The following is a 15087-nucleotide window of genomic DNA, read 5'->3' on the forward strand; positions in this document are numbered from 1 at the left end:
AGCAACCAAAAGGATTTCTTTAACTTTAAAAGTGTTTCTGTATAAATTTGTTGGCCTGTCTGTTTTCCAGAGCCTGTTCTTTTGGATCAGGATGTATGTGTAGGAACCAGCTGCCTGTTTTCTGCAGCCTGTGCAGGCATCCTGCTGCTTCTCTCCCCAGAAAGATCCAATTATCCTCATCCCAAACCAGACTCCCACTCTACAGGAGTGCTAAAGTGATGTCAACCTGCCAATTACCAAAGACATTTGACAAAAAATGATTAAAAAATGATACAAACATGGCACGCCAGTGCACGCTGCCTCCCCACAACCCCACCATGTGCTATAGATGGTGGCTGGTTAGTAGTTCCCAGTGCCCTTGGTGTTCAGGCTGGCACGTGTTATTAGGTTATCCCCAAACAAGTATCCACAGAAGCTGGCAGGCTCAGTGTGACCAACTACAGATGCACAGGTAAATGATTTCACAGAGAACCACACTCACCAGTGAGAACTCCCAGCTCAAAGGGTGCTCAGTCCCACAGCTGTCAAAGCACTCAGGTGAAAAAAGTATTACAGAGCAGACAACAGGAAATTCCTTATTTTACTGTACCTGCCATGCCTTAGAGAACTGCTTTGTCTTGGAGACAGAAGTTAAAAAGTTCCAAAGCCATTCAACAAACCCAAATGACTTCCATTTGGAAACGAGGGCCATTACCTACAGTTTTGAATTTTGGGGCTGATCTTTTTAATTGCCATTGATCTGATCACAACATCCTGACCAGCCTAGTCAGACAACAAAAGGGTGAAAGTGAATTTGACCAAAATTAAAAGTAAGGCTAGAAAATAGACAGCATGCTACGAGCTTACAGAGATTCAGTTGCTGTCACCAACAAGATATGACATGACCCACAGCAGCCACCTTCCATCCATGGCATCAACAACTTGGCAACATCAAACAACCTCAAGATACAATTAAGTAATTCAAATAAGGTTGCTGAGAGAGATGATTCCAGAGACACCTCCTTTCCCCATCCACCCTGATCCCCCCTCCCAGCCCTTTTGGGGGCAGGTACCCTTGGATTTGGGGTACAAAGCCATGCACTTTGTACCCCAAATTCCCTCTGCAGAGGAAAAGCTGCTAGTGGCACTGCAAACATTGCCTCTGGTTCAGTGTAGCAGCAGCAAATGAAGAGAGTGGGGATGCCAAGGGGGTTTATAACTGACACAGCTTTTGTGCTGCTGCATTTTCTCTTGCTTTAATTCCAAAACCCAGTTCCAGCTCTGCTCTGGTGCCAGGCTCAGCCAGGACCAGCAGCACAAGCCCCATGCTGCTCCTTCACAGCCAAGATTTGCTTTCCTGTCATCACTTGTGACTGCACAGAATGAGCCAGACAGTTTATCCAGGAGGAAATAATCTCACAGAAGGAAAAGTTGGGAGTTAGACGAGAAACTGACTCTTGATACAGCCTCTAAGCACAACCTCAGGCAGCTTCAACCAGCTAAAACCCAACCAGGGGCTTGCATTGTATTATCAATCAGAGAAATGACAGTTAATTAGAACATGGTTTTCACTTATAAAAATAGAAAGGAGCATTTTTGTCCTCAAATTAATACAACATGTGGGGCAGAGGCTCTCACAGTTGCATTGCACAGGACCTGGGATGCTTCTGCTGTGGGGATAACTTTCTGTTGAACCTCTTTGCAAACAAAACCTTTCTTAAACCAGATTTAATCCTCAATCAAATTAGTCTGGGCAGTTTGAGAGGGACCACTGCTTACAGCCACAGCCCTGTGAGTTCCCATGCCCCAGGGGCACAAAACCCACCCCAGAGTATCCAGCAGCCTCAGCAACCTCAACACAACCAGTAAGGACCTGGGATCTGACAGCTCCTGGTCTGGGGAAAACAACACTGAGGGTTAGTCCAAGGAAGTCATTAACAGAGGTTGTGTACGACTTTTGTTGTTAATAAGTAGTGGAAAGAAGAATCTGATTTGCAATAACATTTATTAATGATATATGTACATATTTACAAAGAAAAAAATCTGAGAAAAAATACAAACCCAAAAAAGTGTTCCAAAAGAGAGCATTTCAGGTAAAAAAGAAAGTGGTTTTAGTCCCCCACAAACTGATCCCACGCAACCATGTCCCACCACTAGAAGATCCCAAAGTGGCATAAGCCAAGGCTAGTCCTTCCCTCCAGCTTCACAGACCAAGAGAGATGCAAACAGGGACACCAGTAAAACCACCATTGTCAGGTTGTCCCATGTCACCCTCTAGTAAGAACAGACCAAAGCGTTTCTGCATTACTCCTTAACCATCCCTTGGGCTAAAGCTTTCTGGAAAGCATCCTGCTACCTCAGTCTGTATGTCAGAACTCATGACCAGGAGAAATGAAAACCCAGGAAACGAGTGGAATAACTCAGAGTGACAAATTACTGACCCTTAGGTGAAGTCAAAGACCCTTTGCCCATGACCTTCCCGTGGCACGGACACAGCAAGGCCAGATCAGTGTCATTCCTGGAAACACCAACTAGTCCTTTATAATGCAATGTTGAGGAAATCCACCTCTCCTCATTATTTAGAATAGGAGGCAAATATTGAACACCTACTCTTGAGGGTCACCACTAGTTATTGCACAAACTGCAAGAGAGGAGAGCTGCTCTTGGCTTAGCCCCGTACCCCAACATTACCTGCCCACAGAGTCCTCAGTTCATCTTCTACTGACCACAGGGCAAAGCAGCACATGGCAGGAGATGCAGACAATACCTTCTCTGTTCACTTTTAGTAACAGAAAAAAGGGATGCTGTTTTACAGTAACACACACCTCAAGTATCACCCACAATCAGCACACAAAGAGCCCAACACCCAACCAGCCTCAGGGCTGCGTCTGGGTTTGAAGCCATTGGCTCTGGGCACTGCTGCCAAACACTGACCATCATATCATAGACTCATGGAATGGTTTGGGTTGGAAGGACCTTCAAGATCATCTAGATCCAACCCCCTGCATGGGCAGGGACACCTCCCACCATTCCAGGCTGCTCCAAGCCCCATCCAACCTGCCCTTCAACACTGCCAGGGATGGGGCAGCCACAGCTTCCCTGGGCAACCTGCTCTTTACACACAGAAGCACAAGAACCTATTCTGTGATTTATCTGGTGTTCAGAAGAGCTGATATCAAGGTAAGAGTATTCAGAAAGTGAGCACAGTGCCAACCACCAGGTTTGTGACAGAAAACCTGAAGGGATTGACTGAGCCTCGACAGCCACTTAACTGGATCCCACGTGTGAGCACCAAAGAGACAAGTGATGAGACTCTGCAAAGTCCAATGAGCATCAGAACTGCTTTCTCTAGCCACACCTTGCATGCTGGAGTCACCAAAATGTCATTTGCTGCAGCAGGGTTCACTGAAAGTATCCAGATTTCCCAGGCCAACCTGGATAAAGTTACGTGCTGTGGATATTTCCCACTTCTCTTTAGAAGGGATAACTCAGCTCTCCATGGCTCCCAGACCAGCCCCAAGAGGGTGTGTTAATCCCACCACTGCTTGGGGTCAGGGCAGGTGCCTGGGGGGCTTTGCAGCAAGTCAGTTCCTGAGGAATAAGGGGAGCAAAGTCCATGTGTTGGTGTCTTTATGAAAGCCCTGAGAGCTTTGTCCTTAAAGCCAGAGGGAATCAATTCTCCCTGTGCAGGGGTAGGAGAGCAGGCATCCCCAAAATCCCTGCTGTCAGTCAGATCCTGTGTGGACATCAAGGGAAAAGAAATCGAAGCAGAAATCGAGCAGCACAGTACCAAGGTGTGTGAGATACAGCACGTGCAGGAACAAGACAGAAAATGTGCAGGAACAAGACAGACAATGTGCAGGAACGAGACCTTCCGTGGATTGCTACAGGGCACATCTGTCATTCCCTTGGCCTTGCAAGAAAATGGGAAAAAAAGTAGAAAAGTGACTGGCAAATGGGCTGGAGCAGATGAGGCTTCTGTTCCTGATAAGCTCTGGGCTTTCTGTGTCAGAAGAGATCACATCCACTCGGATGACTGTAGATAACTGGTCTCTAAATTGCCACAGAAATACAAAGCATTTGTTCAGTCTCTTTATACTTGGTGGTGATAATGATTATATACATCCCAAAAATGTTCCTGAGCATTCTCAGAGTGTGAAGTTCAAAAGTTCCTTTGCTGATGATAACCAGCCTTATCTCAAGATTGAAAAAAAGAAAAAAGCAAGAGACAGTTTTAATTAAGAAGTTAAAGAACTGAGTTGAAGTGACCAACCAAGTGCATCTCTCCTCACTCTGGGATAAGACATTACATTCAAACATTGCTCTGGGCAGAGATTTTTAGACTTCAGGTCCTTTGGAAATGGTAGAGAGAGCCTGAGAAACCATGGCTTTGCAAAAGCCACTGGTATGGCTTCAGAGTATTGGTCATGGGTTCAGGAACCTCAGCTGGGCTCAAAGCAGCACCACAGCAGCACCCCCGAGCAAGGGCTTTTAGAAGGAAGCAGGTGCCTGAGCTGCTCTTCTTCAGGAAATATGGACAAAAAAATGGACAGAGAAAGATCCAAACAATTCCTGTCCCTTCCCACTCCAAGCCAGGCCAGGGAGAATGGCCAGTCTCTGGTTTTCATCACGTTTGTTCCAGTTCTTCCAGTTGGGAAGGAAGGCTCAGGCAGGGATCTCAGCCAGAAGCTTCCCCTTGGCTTCTTCCACCCTCCATCTTCTGCACAGCACGTGGCACCTTGGCATTCTTCCTCCCCCAATTCTCCTTTCCAGGGCACACCTTTTCCAGACAGCCTTCCTAAACTTCCTGTTGAAGTTCCAGTGCCTCCTAAGGTGTGTTCCTAGGATGCAGCACATCAGCCCACCCAGCACCATCCTCTGCTGCCCGTGCTGAGCAGGCAGGAGGCAGGTCCCCTCCACACCACCCAGTTGCCTGCACAACCACTCAGGGACTCCTACACTTCCAGGGGCTGAAAGAGGAAGACTGTGCATTACAGGCAGTGTATTACAGAGGTGAAGAGACTTTCCAGTGACAGACCAGCACCCTCACAAAACCTAAAGTCCTAAAGGCACAAACCGGTGAACTAACCAGGGCAGGTTACAAGAGCAGTTGGGAGAGATTCCTGTGGGCTTAAAACAAAGGGTTTCACGAGCAACTTCAGCTTCTGAGACAGCATTTAGAGGCTCCACACATACACTGAGAGCAAGAGAGAGGTGGCTCAAGTGGTCCATAACACACCATGGTCCCTCAGATCAGACAGCACATGCCAGGTTTGCTTTATGCCTTTTTCCTGCAAGCTTATCTGCCAGCTTCCTAATTAACACTGTTCACACAGATACAGATCTATAAAGGGTTATAAATACATCTATTTATATATATTCACATGTTTTAGTCCCTGTAATAAAGGTCTTAAAGGTTCACTCCCTTCTTTGCTGTGCTGCTGGTGCCAACACTGATGGCACTGGTGAAGTAACTGTGTCCACACCAACCCTCCAGAGAAAGCAACAGAAAGCAGATCACTGCAGAAAGGATCAGCATTTGGCACAGCTCAGTCCCATAATTACTATATACAGAAAAGAAACCCCCTAGACACAAAATCCCACCCTTCCTCCAGCTCACAAACCAGTTCTGGGCAATTCTGAGCCCACACGGCTCAACCAAGGTCGCTCTGATACAGGTGAGCATCATCCAGACATTGACATTTGTAGGCAATAAACAACAAGCAGCATGCAAGGGTTTTGTTAAGAGAAGTCAAAACAATCGATGGCTTTAACATCAGAAGAGTGTCCTGGTGTGGTAAAGTCAACATGCTAACAGAGCAGATTACCCAACAGCAGGTTGCTCCATCCCCGAGACCTAAGCAGACGTGGTCAGTTACTTCCACATGAGTTAAACAAAACACACCTGAAGTGCACCAAGACCACCAGATTCAGGGGAAAAAAATAAATCATTAATCTATGTTTACAATAAATAATTCCTTGCAATGGGTTTTCTCCTACAACACGAAGAGAGGGTTCCTCTCCAGAGGGAGAAGGACAAGTTGCCTGTCCCTGGGTTAACACTAACAGCAGCATCAACCACCAACACTTTGCATGTGAATGCCCACCTTAGCTCCCTAGAAAAGGAGTGGTTATGGATTAGATTCAGCAGGTTGCTGCAAAGCCTCTTTTGGATCAGTCTCCAATGTTCTTCAGCTTGTGAACATCTAACATTTAGAAGAGCAAGCTTCAAAGCACATCTTAGCAATTCCTGCGCGGAGGCTGCGGGGGCTGAAGGAGCCAAGGTCTCCTCCCAGGGATCTACACCCCCCACCTGCCCCCTGGCAGCAATGGGGAACGTGGTTCAGAGGACTGGCTTTTGCAGGGAACTTCAGAATGGACCTGGGAATCCATGACCACTCCTGCCAGGTCCCAGATCACTGCTACACGACACACAGAGCGGGGTTAACGTGCTGGTGGCAGGATGTCCCTCCCCGAGGACAAGGAGCTACGGAGACCAAAGATCAGGACAAGGAAGATGCAGCAGAGGCCACGGCCAAGAAACTCAGGAGCTTTGGTCTTGAGGTTTCAACGTGACCCTGTTGCCACTCAGAGAAAGAGCAGCCACCAAACAGTCAGTGCTAGGACCAGGAGAAAGGACATCATAAAGGGGATACGTGGAGGAGGAAAAATGCTAGAGTACAGCTGACACTTTCTGAGGGATTTCTGCTCTTCAGGAATTGCAATAGAAACCTTTGGAAGAGTTTCTTCACTTGCTGGCCGGGGAAAGGCTGTCTCAGTAGGTATCTCCTGCTTTTTAAGTTTGTCTTCATCCTGTACTAACAGAGGACGTTCCTGTGTCTGCTTTCGTGGTAGAAGATCAAGAAAGACAGAGAGAGATGAACAAAAATGACAGATGGAAAGTGCCCAAAAATGATACTTGGAGGTGTGCAAAGCGTTAGGACAGCCTTCCTCTCAACATAAAAACTGCCCCAGAGAGCAGAGCTGCTGGTGGCTTGGGTCCCATCAGCCTTAGAGCTGGGGAGTCTAGTCCCCTCTGCAGAGCTCATGAGCGTCTGGATCAAGATCACACATGTTTGGTCACAAACCCCTGGGATGGCGATGAAGCACCTGCTCCCCCAGAAAAGCCTATGCTCAAAAACCTCCTGAAGTGTTTTGGAATTGGAATGGTTGAGCAAAACATTGGGAGGCATTAAAAAGAGAACTGGTGTAGTACAAAATGTGGTCTCTGCCAGCTTCCTATTCTACAGTGCCCTTAAAAAATGGCATTTGTTAAATATCCTTGAACATCCAGGCTGCAGATACTCAGATACAAAAAGCTTTTTCAAAGTTCTCACGACGGTATCAAAATTTCAACCGATTTGAAAAATTCTACTGGAACAAGTGAAAAATTGTTGCATCTCAGAAACCCTGCACGTGGAAGGGGCAGGATGGCAGTAGGAGCCCAAACTCCTTCCACGTGGCTCCACGTTCCAACCCTTTTGTTTCTGGAGTCACAAGAATGTGAAAAACCAGAATGAGCAAAAAAAACCACCAGGTAGGGTCATGCAAAGGGTTCTTGGGGCTTCTGCTGAAGAAAGAAAAAAGACTGTGGGAAATGTTGGTGCTCTAAACTCTCCATCCTTTTATCTTGCCAGCCCTGGTCCCACCTAGGAGAGGAAAAACTTGGCTCTGAGCTCTCTCAGCTGAGCCAACCTCCTTTGGTCAGAGTGGTATTTTGGGACTGGTTCTTTGCACACCCCTAAGTGACGAGTATTGGGGAGAAAGTAGCTGGGAGTCTGGGCAGCAAAAGAAAACATAAAATGCAAGAGTAACATGATCATTAAAACAAAAGAAACAAACCAAAGAAAACAACGGGAAGAAAGACAACATAAAAAGAACAGGGTAGAGTTAAACTTTCATCATTGCTTTTCTCTCCGAACACACGGTTAAATCTTTCATGCAGCTCTTTTTTTTTTTTTTCCAACCAGCCATGCACCAAAATAAGCAAAAATGAAAGCTGCAAAAGCTGCAGCAAGTGCACAAGTCCTCTTGGTGTGAGACTACTTCACGTAGCCAAAAGAAAACATGTTCTCCAGCAGCTGCTGTTGTGTTTTTGCTTGGTGCCATTGCAATAGCCAAAGTCTGGTTCAGCAGCACATACCAGAACAGCAGCTTTACCTCAAGCCCACCAACCTGTCTCTCAGAAGATAGGACAGTGACTTTCTTGACCTGGACACACAAAGCATTTTAAGGTTCAGTTGTCTTGAAATAAAACATGTAGGAAGAGCAGAAAAGCAGCCCCTGGCAGAACACCCTTTGGCCACCACAGCAGGGTGAAGGTATCACCACAAACAGGAGAAACCAATTGCTTTGCATTGTGATTTACCAGCCTTAAACAAAGAATCATGGAATGGTTTGGGTTGGAAGTGACCTTCAAGATCATCTAGTTCCAACCCCCTGCATGGGCAGGGACACCTCCCACCAGCCCAGGTTGCTCCAAGCCCCATCCAACCTGCCCTTCAACACTGCCAGGGATGGGGCAGCCACAAGTTCCTGCTAGCGAAGGAAAACACCCTCCCTGGCAGGTGCCTCTCCAAGATACATTTCTGGAAGTTCTGACATCTGAGAGAGGATCAGATTAAGAGTGCATTTCCAGAGATGGAAACCCAGGGCTGACCCCAATCCTCACATTGCTGTGGACCACTACAGCCTCAGATTGGGAAAGCCCACAGCACCCAGCCCTGGTGAACAACAACCCCCCCAGACTTCACAACACAGTCACCATGCAAGAGATTCTTTGTAATAACCAAGAATATAAGCCTTGAACTGCAGCTGTGGAGCTTGAGAGCCCTTCTTCTATCCCATCCCTATGTCCATAACCCCCAAGACACAGTGGGCAGAGCTCTGCAGAATTTACACTGAGACTCAGCAACCAAAGAGGAAACCTCACCATGGGCTCAGCAATGTAACTCCAAGGGTAACAATCATACAGTCACAGAATCATGGAATGGTTTGGGTTGGGAGGGACCTCAAAGATCACCCAGTCCCAACCCTCTGCATGGGCAGGGACACCTCCCACCAGCCCAGGTTGCTCCAAGCCCCATCCAACCTGCCCTTCAACACTGCCAGGGATGGGGCAGCCACAGCTTCCCTGGGCAACCTGGGCCAGGCTCTCACCACCCTCACACCCAAGAATTTCCTCCTCATCTCCAACCTCAATCTTTTAATCCTTCAATTTAGGTGTTTGGGGTTTTGTTGTTGGTTTTTTTACCCCATATTTTGGGGAGATTATTCCCTGGCAGCAGGAATAAACCCATCTCAAAACAGCCCCCTGAAGTATACTCAAAGCATCACGGATGAAAGCAACGCTGGGAAAGGCAGAATAAAAACCAGGTGAGGAATTCCTTAAGTTCTCCTCTAGCAACAAAAAAAACCCAACCAACCCACCCCATGTTTACGACACTACGACTTAAAGCAACGATTGTCTCAGCCCAGCACGGACGCGACAAAGTCAGTCTTGACTCTTCAAATTGGAGAGAAGCAAAAAGCTACGGGGAGCTGAGGCTCAACCCCGGGGGGCCAAGATGTCCCTGGGAAGGGCCCCACACCCCGCCAGGGTACTCACTCCATCCGCTCCCGTGGGAATCTGCCCGTTGACGTTGAGGGTTCGGAACGGGGAGTGAGTGGACAAACGTTTGTCCCATTCACTCGGCCGAGGCTCCGGGACGGATTCCATGAAGTTCTTCTTCAACTCACTGATGCTGGCGTGATGCTTCTTGATTTCTTCTTGGGTCTTATCGAGATCCTACCGGGAGAAGGACGGGAGAAATGAAGGGAGGTGGAGGTGGCACCTGCCAGCGACACCCAGGCGGCCCACATAGCGAAGCTGCGCTCAGCAGAGGTGCTGCCGACTTCCAGCAACAGTGCCCACACTGCACACACACACACAGGGGATGTCCTCTCTCCTCTCGGATTAACTGGGATAAACCACAACTGGCACGGAGCGGGGGCTCCTCCAGGAGCAGGACGTGCCATGGGTTCAGCTCAGGCTACACCAGAGCAGATGACAGCTGAGGTGGAATCTGGGTTTCCCCATACGGGGGTTTTTTTTTAATTGGCATCATATGTTTGTTTGGGTTAGTTCATTTAATGGCCTTAAATTGGGTGGAGTTGCTCTCTTCTCCTTCTGCTGGGCTGAATATATATGGTTATAAATCATAGATTTAGGGAATCATCATGGCTTGGGTTGGAAGGACCTTAAAGATCATCCAGTCCCACCCCCTGCATGGGCAGGGACACCTCCCACCAGCCCAGGCTGCTCCAAGCCCCATCCAACCTGCCCTTCAACACTGCCAGGGATGGGGCAGCCACAGCTTCCCTGGGCAACCTGGGCCAGGCTCTCACCACCCTCACACCCAAGAATTTCCTCCTCATCTCCAACCTCCATCTCCCTCTCCCACTTTTAATCCATTCCCCCTTGTCCTCTCCCTCCCTGCCCTTGTCCCAAGCCCCTCCCCAGCTTTCCTGGAGCCCCTTCAGGCACTGGAAGGTGCTCTAAGGTCTCCCTAGAGCCTTCTCTTCTCCAGGCTGAACACCCCAACTCTCCCAGCCTGGCTCCAGAGCAGAGCTGCGCCAGCCCTTGGATCATCTCTGTGGCTCCTCTGGACTCTCTCCAGGAGCTCCATATCAATTAAATGCAGTTAGATGTTTAAGAAAATATTTTCCCCATTTTATTTCTTCTCTTCATACCCATTTATCTTTCATCCTACCAGGAATTCTCTTTGGGCCCAGAATACCTTTCCCCTTGCCTCTCATCTCATCCCTCCAGGAGCCACAGGAAGTTTTAGACTTCTGAAAGAAGGATGAGATGGCAGCTGAAATCAAACTGTGAATTTTCTTTCTGCCCAGATCAATCAAGAAACTCCTGTTCAGATTCTTCATCTGGACAAAGCCAGGTTTCTGCTCTGTGAGGCCAGCTGACAGCATAAATACACAGACTTCAAGGCAAATCAGCTCTTTCCCAACTTGTTTCAAAACCAGCTTTTCATTGCAAGCAAAACAGAGTCTGTTGAAAACAAAGCTTTGGCATAAAAGAGGCTGAAGCCAAACACCAGCTTTTCAGGACAGTACCAAAAAGCAGCAAGTCTCACCCATGAGAGAGGGGGAAATTAAGGTCAGTGACAGCAACAGTGGGAAATGCCACTATTTTTGTGCTTGCAGTTGGTATTTGGCCCGTGGATTTTAGGAAGTGGGAGAGCAAATTCATCCCTAAAGGAGGTGTCCCCCCAATATCTTAATTCCTCCAGCTCACCCAGGACACACTATCCTCCCCACCATGGAACTAGAGCCCCAAATTGCTCTTTTTGGCACAGTTCTAGGAGGAAAAAAAAAACAGTTTGGGCATCCACCCTGCATGAAAGCACAAGGCAAGTGTGGGCTAGTTAGGAAAATCAGAAAAACTACAAAAAGTCTGCTGAGGAGTCCAGGGTAAAACCCTGCCCAGGTCCAGAAGCCCCAGCACTGCTCCTGGTTTGGAGAAGAGGGAAAAACCACCTTGGCCATCCACACAAGAGCTGGTCCTGGGAGGGTTTGCAGAGAAGCTAAAGGCACAAGGAACTACATGGAGGCACAAGGGGTCTTGGAAGCATCTGAAGGAACAAGCTCAATAAGCATTGATGCCTCTCCTCCTGTTTTGCTCTTTTTGCCAGGACGTGGAGCGCGGGTCATTGGAGCACAGAGCAGGAAAATGCTTCCAAGAAAATCAAGCAGCAGGTTCAGGAGGGTGAGTTCTGCTGGAAAAACATCTGATCTGTCAAATGTGGGGGTTAAAAAAAGAAAGGAATAACAGGGATGAGCTGTTGGGGTCAGCCCTTGTCTAGGGGAGGGTTGGAGCACCTGCAACAGAACTGGTGGGGAGGGCAGTGGAGAGAGGAACGGGCTGGAGATGGGGCTGGGTGCCAGAGCCAAGTATTGCACTAGCAGGAAAAAGGGGTTTAGAAGCACTGACAAAAACTCTGCTTGGGGCTGGGGGGATGGAGCAGCTTGAGTTGGGTGAAAGAAAAGAGACAGGCAGAGGCTTCGTGGCTGGACCCTGCCCGTGGTGCCGCAGACCCTTCGCTTGTGGCCGGAGGCTTGAAGTTGTAGCAGTCCAAAAAAAAGTGAAAGGTATACAAAAAATCCCATCCAAAAAGCTGCAAAAGTTTTAACATTCAGATTAGAAGGCAGTTAGTGCACTTGGATTGCAAGGGAGGAACCCACAGGGGGAACCCTACCAGCTGCTGGTGCTGCAAGTTTGAGTAGAAACACGTAACACAGAAGAGAGTATCAGAAGCCACAAAATGTCTTCTGGAACACAAAGTATTAAAGAAAATCAAATATATGATTGGCATGGTCTGTTCTGAGACTGTGCTTGGGTGAAACCAAGTGTAAAGGGCTCCTGAAGCCAAAGGGAAGAGCTGCCTGTGGGTGGAGGGATGAAATGGCTTCTCACCCACCCACAGGCCACCCACGGCCACCGAGGCCCCGTGTCACCTCTGAGGGGACCTGGCACTGATGCAGGATGGGGCTGGGGGAGCATTTAATGGTTTTAATGGTGCTGCAAGGCAAGAGAGCAGGGGGAGAGCATTGCAAGGCTGCAGGCATCCCTGCAACCCCAGCAGCAATGGCCAAAAGGAGGATTTGCTCCTGTCTGGAGCAACGTGGAACATGGTGGTGGCCTCAGCCATTTCACCATTTCATTTAACCTGGTTTGGGCATTTTCATAGGGTGTCTTTTCCCTCAGGAAAAGACCTTCTTTCAACCAAGGAGAAACTTGTAAATGAGCCCCTCACCAGGATTCATTCCACTGGGAGCACCCAGTGGGTCCAAGAGCAGACCTGAGCTCTCCCAATCATATATTTTGAGGAAGGATGAGAGAATGAAAGTCAGAAGAGGTAGAAGGAAGAAGGCCTGCACATTGTCATGTTTACTGCCACCATGCAAAAGCCTGTTTGTTTCTTTGTTTGAAAGAAAATGCAACAAAACCAAAAGGTCTTTCATGCAACAGCATGCAAAAAAGAAAGGCAGCAGCAGGAGAGGAAGAAAAAAGTTGAGCACAGATGCAGAAGGTTGAGGCAAATGCAACTGAAAAAAGCTTCAAGATCATACAAACCTCCAACATTAAATTGCTATGCCTGATATAAATGTTTTCACCATCTAGCCTCTTTGATCTCTTCTGTGAAAATGAAAGAAAAGGGGGAAACAAAACAAAACAAAAGGAAAAAAAAAAGCACAAAAAATTAAAACGTTGTTCTTGCAGGGTTGATAAGTTGGCAAATTAAAAAGGGAACTGAAGGCTGGGAGAGCAGAGCTGTGCTGGGGGGGGTGGGGACCCAGCCACAGGGACCCACCACCAGGACATGGAGGGGTTCTTGCTCATGGAGAATGGGGGAATGCAATGAGTCCTTTAAAGAGACAGTTCCAGGTTTTTCTGTGGAAGCTTTGCACCAAGTCCCAACTCCTAACTTTTCCTGACCTGTGCCTTTCACCAGGTCTCAATGTGCACTGTAACTATGTCTTAACCACCTTTTTCACCTTACCCTATTACTTAATCAATAAAAAACCTCATTTTTTAGGTTTTTTTGCATTTCCTGGAGTGCACACTCTACAGTTTTCTTTGCTTTCTAACTAAATTTCTTACAGAGAAGCTAAATTTTATCAGTCAAACCAAGTGTTTCTCTTGAACGTTCAAACATGCAGAATTTTTTTTCCAATCCAGACAATGGGACAAAAGAGCTTTTCATTTTAAAATCCAATCTCTGGCTGGTTGCAGTGTGAAAAAAGAAAACCCAACCCAAAGCACACCAAGGAATTGGAGCACTGTCTTTTTAAACAGGTTAGGGATGCATGAATGAGATGGCAAATTTGTGTGGTGAAAGAGTAAAATGGCTAACCTTCCTCATTCTTATCAGCTCTTCCTCTTTTTCTGCAGGCTGCTGCTGTTGGGCAGTGATAAAAAACAGAAAAAGAAAACAACCTGTTGGTTCATTTAATTACGTTGAACCTCATTGTAGAACCTTTAAAAAAATCAATAATGTGAGCAACCTAACTGAATGATCAGCACAAACCTGGGGCTGGTCACCATTCGTGGTGGGTACTGTGACCTCAATGTGGGTTTTCCTCACCTACATTTAAGAAATAAATTGGTAAAAACATTTCTTGTTAGTAGAGTTGTTTCAAGAGACCATTTAGTTTCAAAACCCTGCTGCATCAAGTTGGTTTCCAAAGGCTGGGTGAACATGCAAAAACCAACATGCAGCCCTGGGGGAAGAGTTAATGACACTGAAGCTCTGTTAGTGGACAGTTAAAACAATTCCTTCGGCTTCAGAACGATTTGCATTTGAAACCAGTGCTCCCCAGTGCTTCTGAAGACCCTCTCAGCATCAGCTTTGCCAGGCATTGCTCCTCCAATTTCACTTGCAGCTGGATCTCCCAGGGAAATCCGGACCAAAAGCAACATGCTCAAGTTAACACCTCACAAAACCCAACATTACTTGTTAGGCACAGTTGTTATGTTCACAGAGGCAGTGAGGAGGGACCTATCTCCACAATCAAACCTCACCTTGCCAAATAAGTTCCTTACTGGCTGTAAAGAGAGAGCCAGGATTGTCTTAAGACTTTAAGGAAAGTATTTTAGGGAAACTGGCTTGATAAATACTCTTGAAGGGGAAGCATCAGTGGGTGTGAAAAGAAGTGATGCAGCTACAATTGAGAAACAGGGTAAATTTGGCACTTCAAATCATCAATTTCCTCCCAAAACTACATTGGAAGGGAAAAAAAAAAGCAGGTCTGATGTTTAACCATTTTTTAAAAACCCTGTAGTAGATGGGATGAATTAAATCTACTTGTTCTCAGTTTAGTGCTTGGGAGGGTGAGCAGGAACAGGATGACAGGGACCATGTGCCACCATGCACACTCCAAGGTGCCATCCTGAAGATCCTTTCAGCATTTTCATTGAAAAATTACTGGGTTTGGGGCCCCAATATTTTTTTTAAAGCACCATTCTTCACCTCCATCTCCCAACCTGAATTCACAGTGATCTCCCCTGGAGTATGTCATACAAGACCCACTGGTTGGGATGTTATGGCA

The 15087-nt window shown here is 47.2% G+C and overlaps 1 protein-coding gene across 36 annotated transcripts in view; it reads right to left on the reverse strand.

The window, feature by feature from the left end:
- Window positions 1-15087, reverse strand: part of EPB41 (erythrocyte membrane protein band 4.1) — a 98950-nt gene that overhangs the window by 14012 nt on the left and 69851 nt on the right. For 14 of the 36 annotated variants that reach the window (XR_007891392.1, XM_051637785.1, XM_051637786.1 and 11 more), the window contains 4 exons: window positions 14067-14123; window positions 13893-13937; window positions 13112-13174; window positions 9587-9766 (listed from right to left, as the gene is read on the reverse strand). Coding sequence is in view for 35 of the 36 variants with exons in the window: in XM_051637785.1 (XP_051493745.1) it covers window positions 9587-9766; window positions 13112-13174; window positions 13893-13937; window positions 14067-14123 (345 nt within the window). In the remaining variant the exon portion in view is untranslated. Of the gene's footprint in view, window positions 1-6854; window positions 7758-8154; window positions 8191-9586; window positions 9767-13111; window positions 13175-13892; window positions 13938-14066; window positions 14124-15087 lie in introns of those variants that run through there. The other 22 variants (XM_051637774.1, XM_051637784.1, XM_051637788.1 and 19 more) reach the window with 11 other exon arrangements.

The sequence above is a fragment of the Apus apus genome, chromosome 21 (assembly GCF_020740795.1).
Source record: "Apus apus isolate bApuApu2 chromosome 21, bApuApu2.pri.cur, whole genome shotgun sequence".
Lineage (NCBI taxonomy): Eukaryota > Metazoa > Chordata > Aves > Apodiformes > Apodidae > Apus > Apus apus.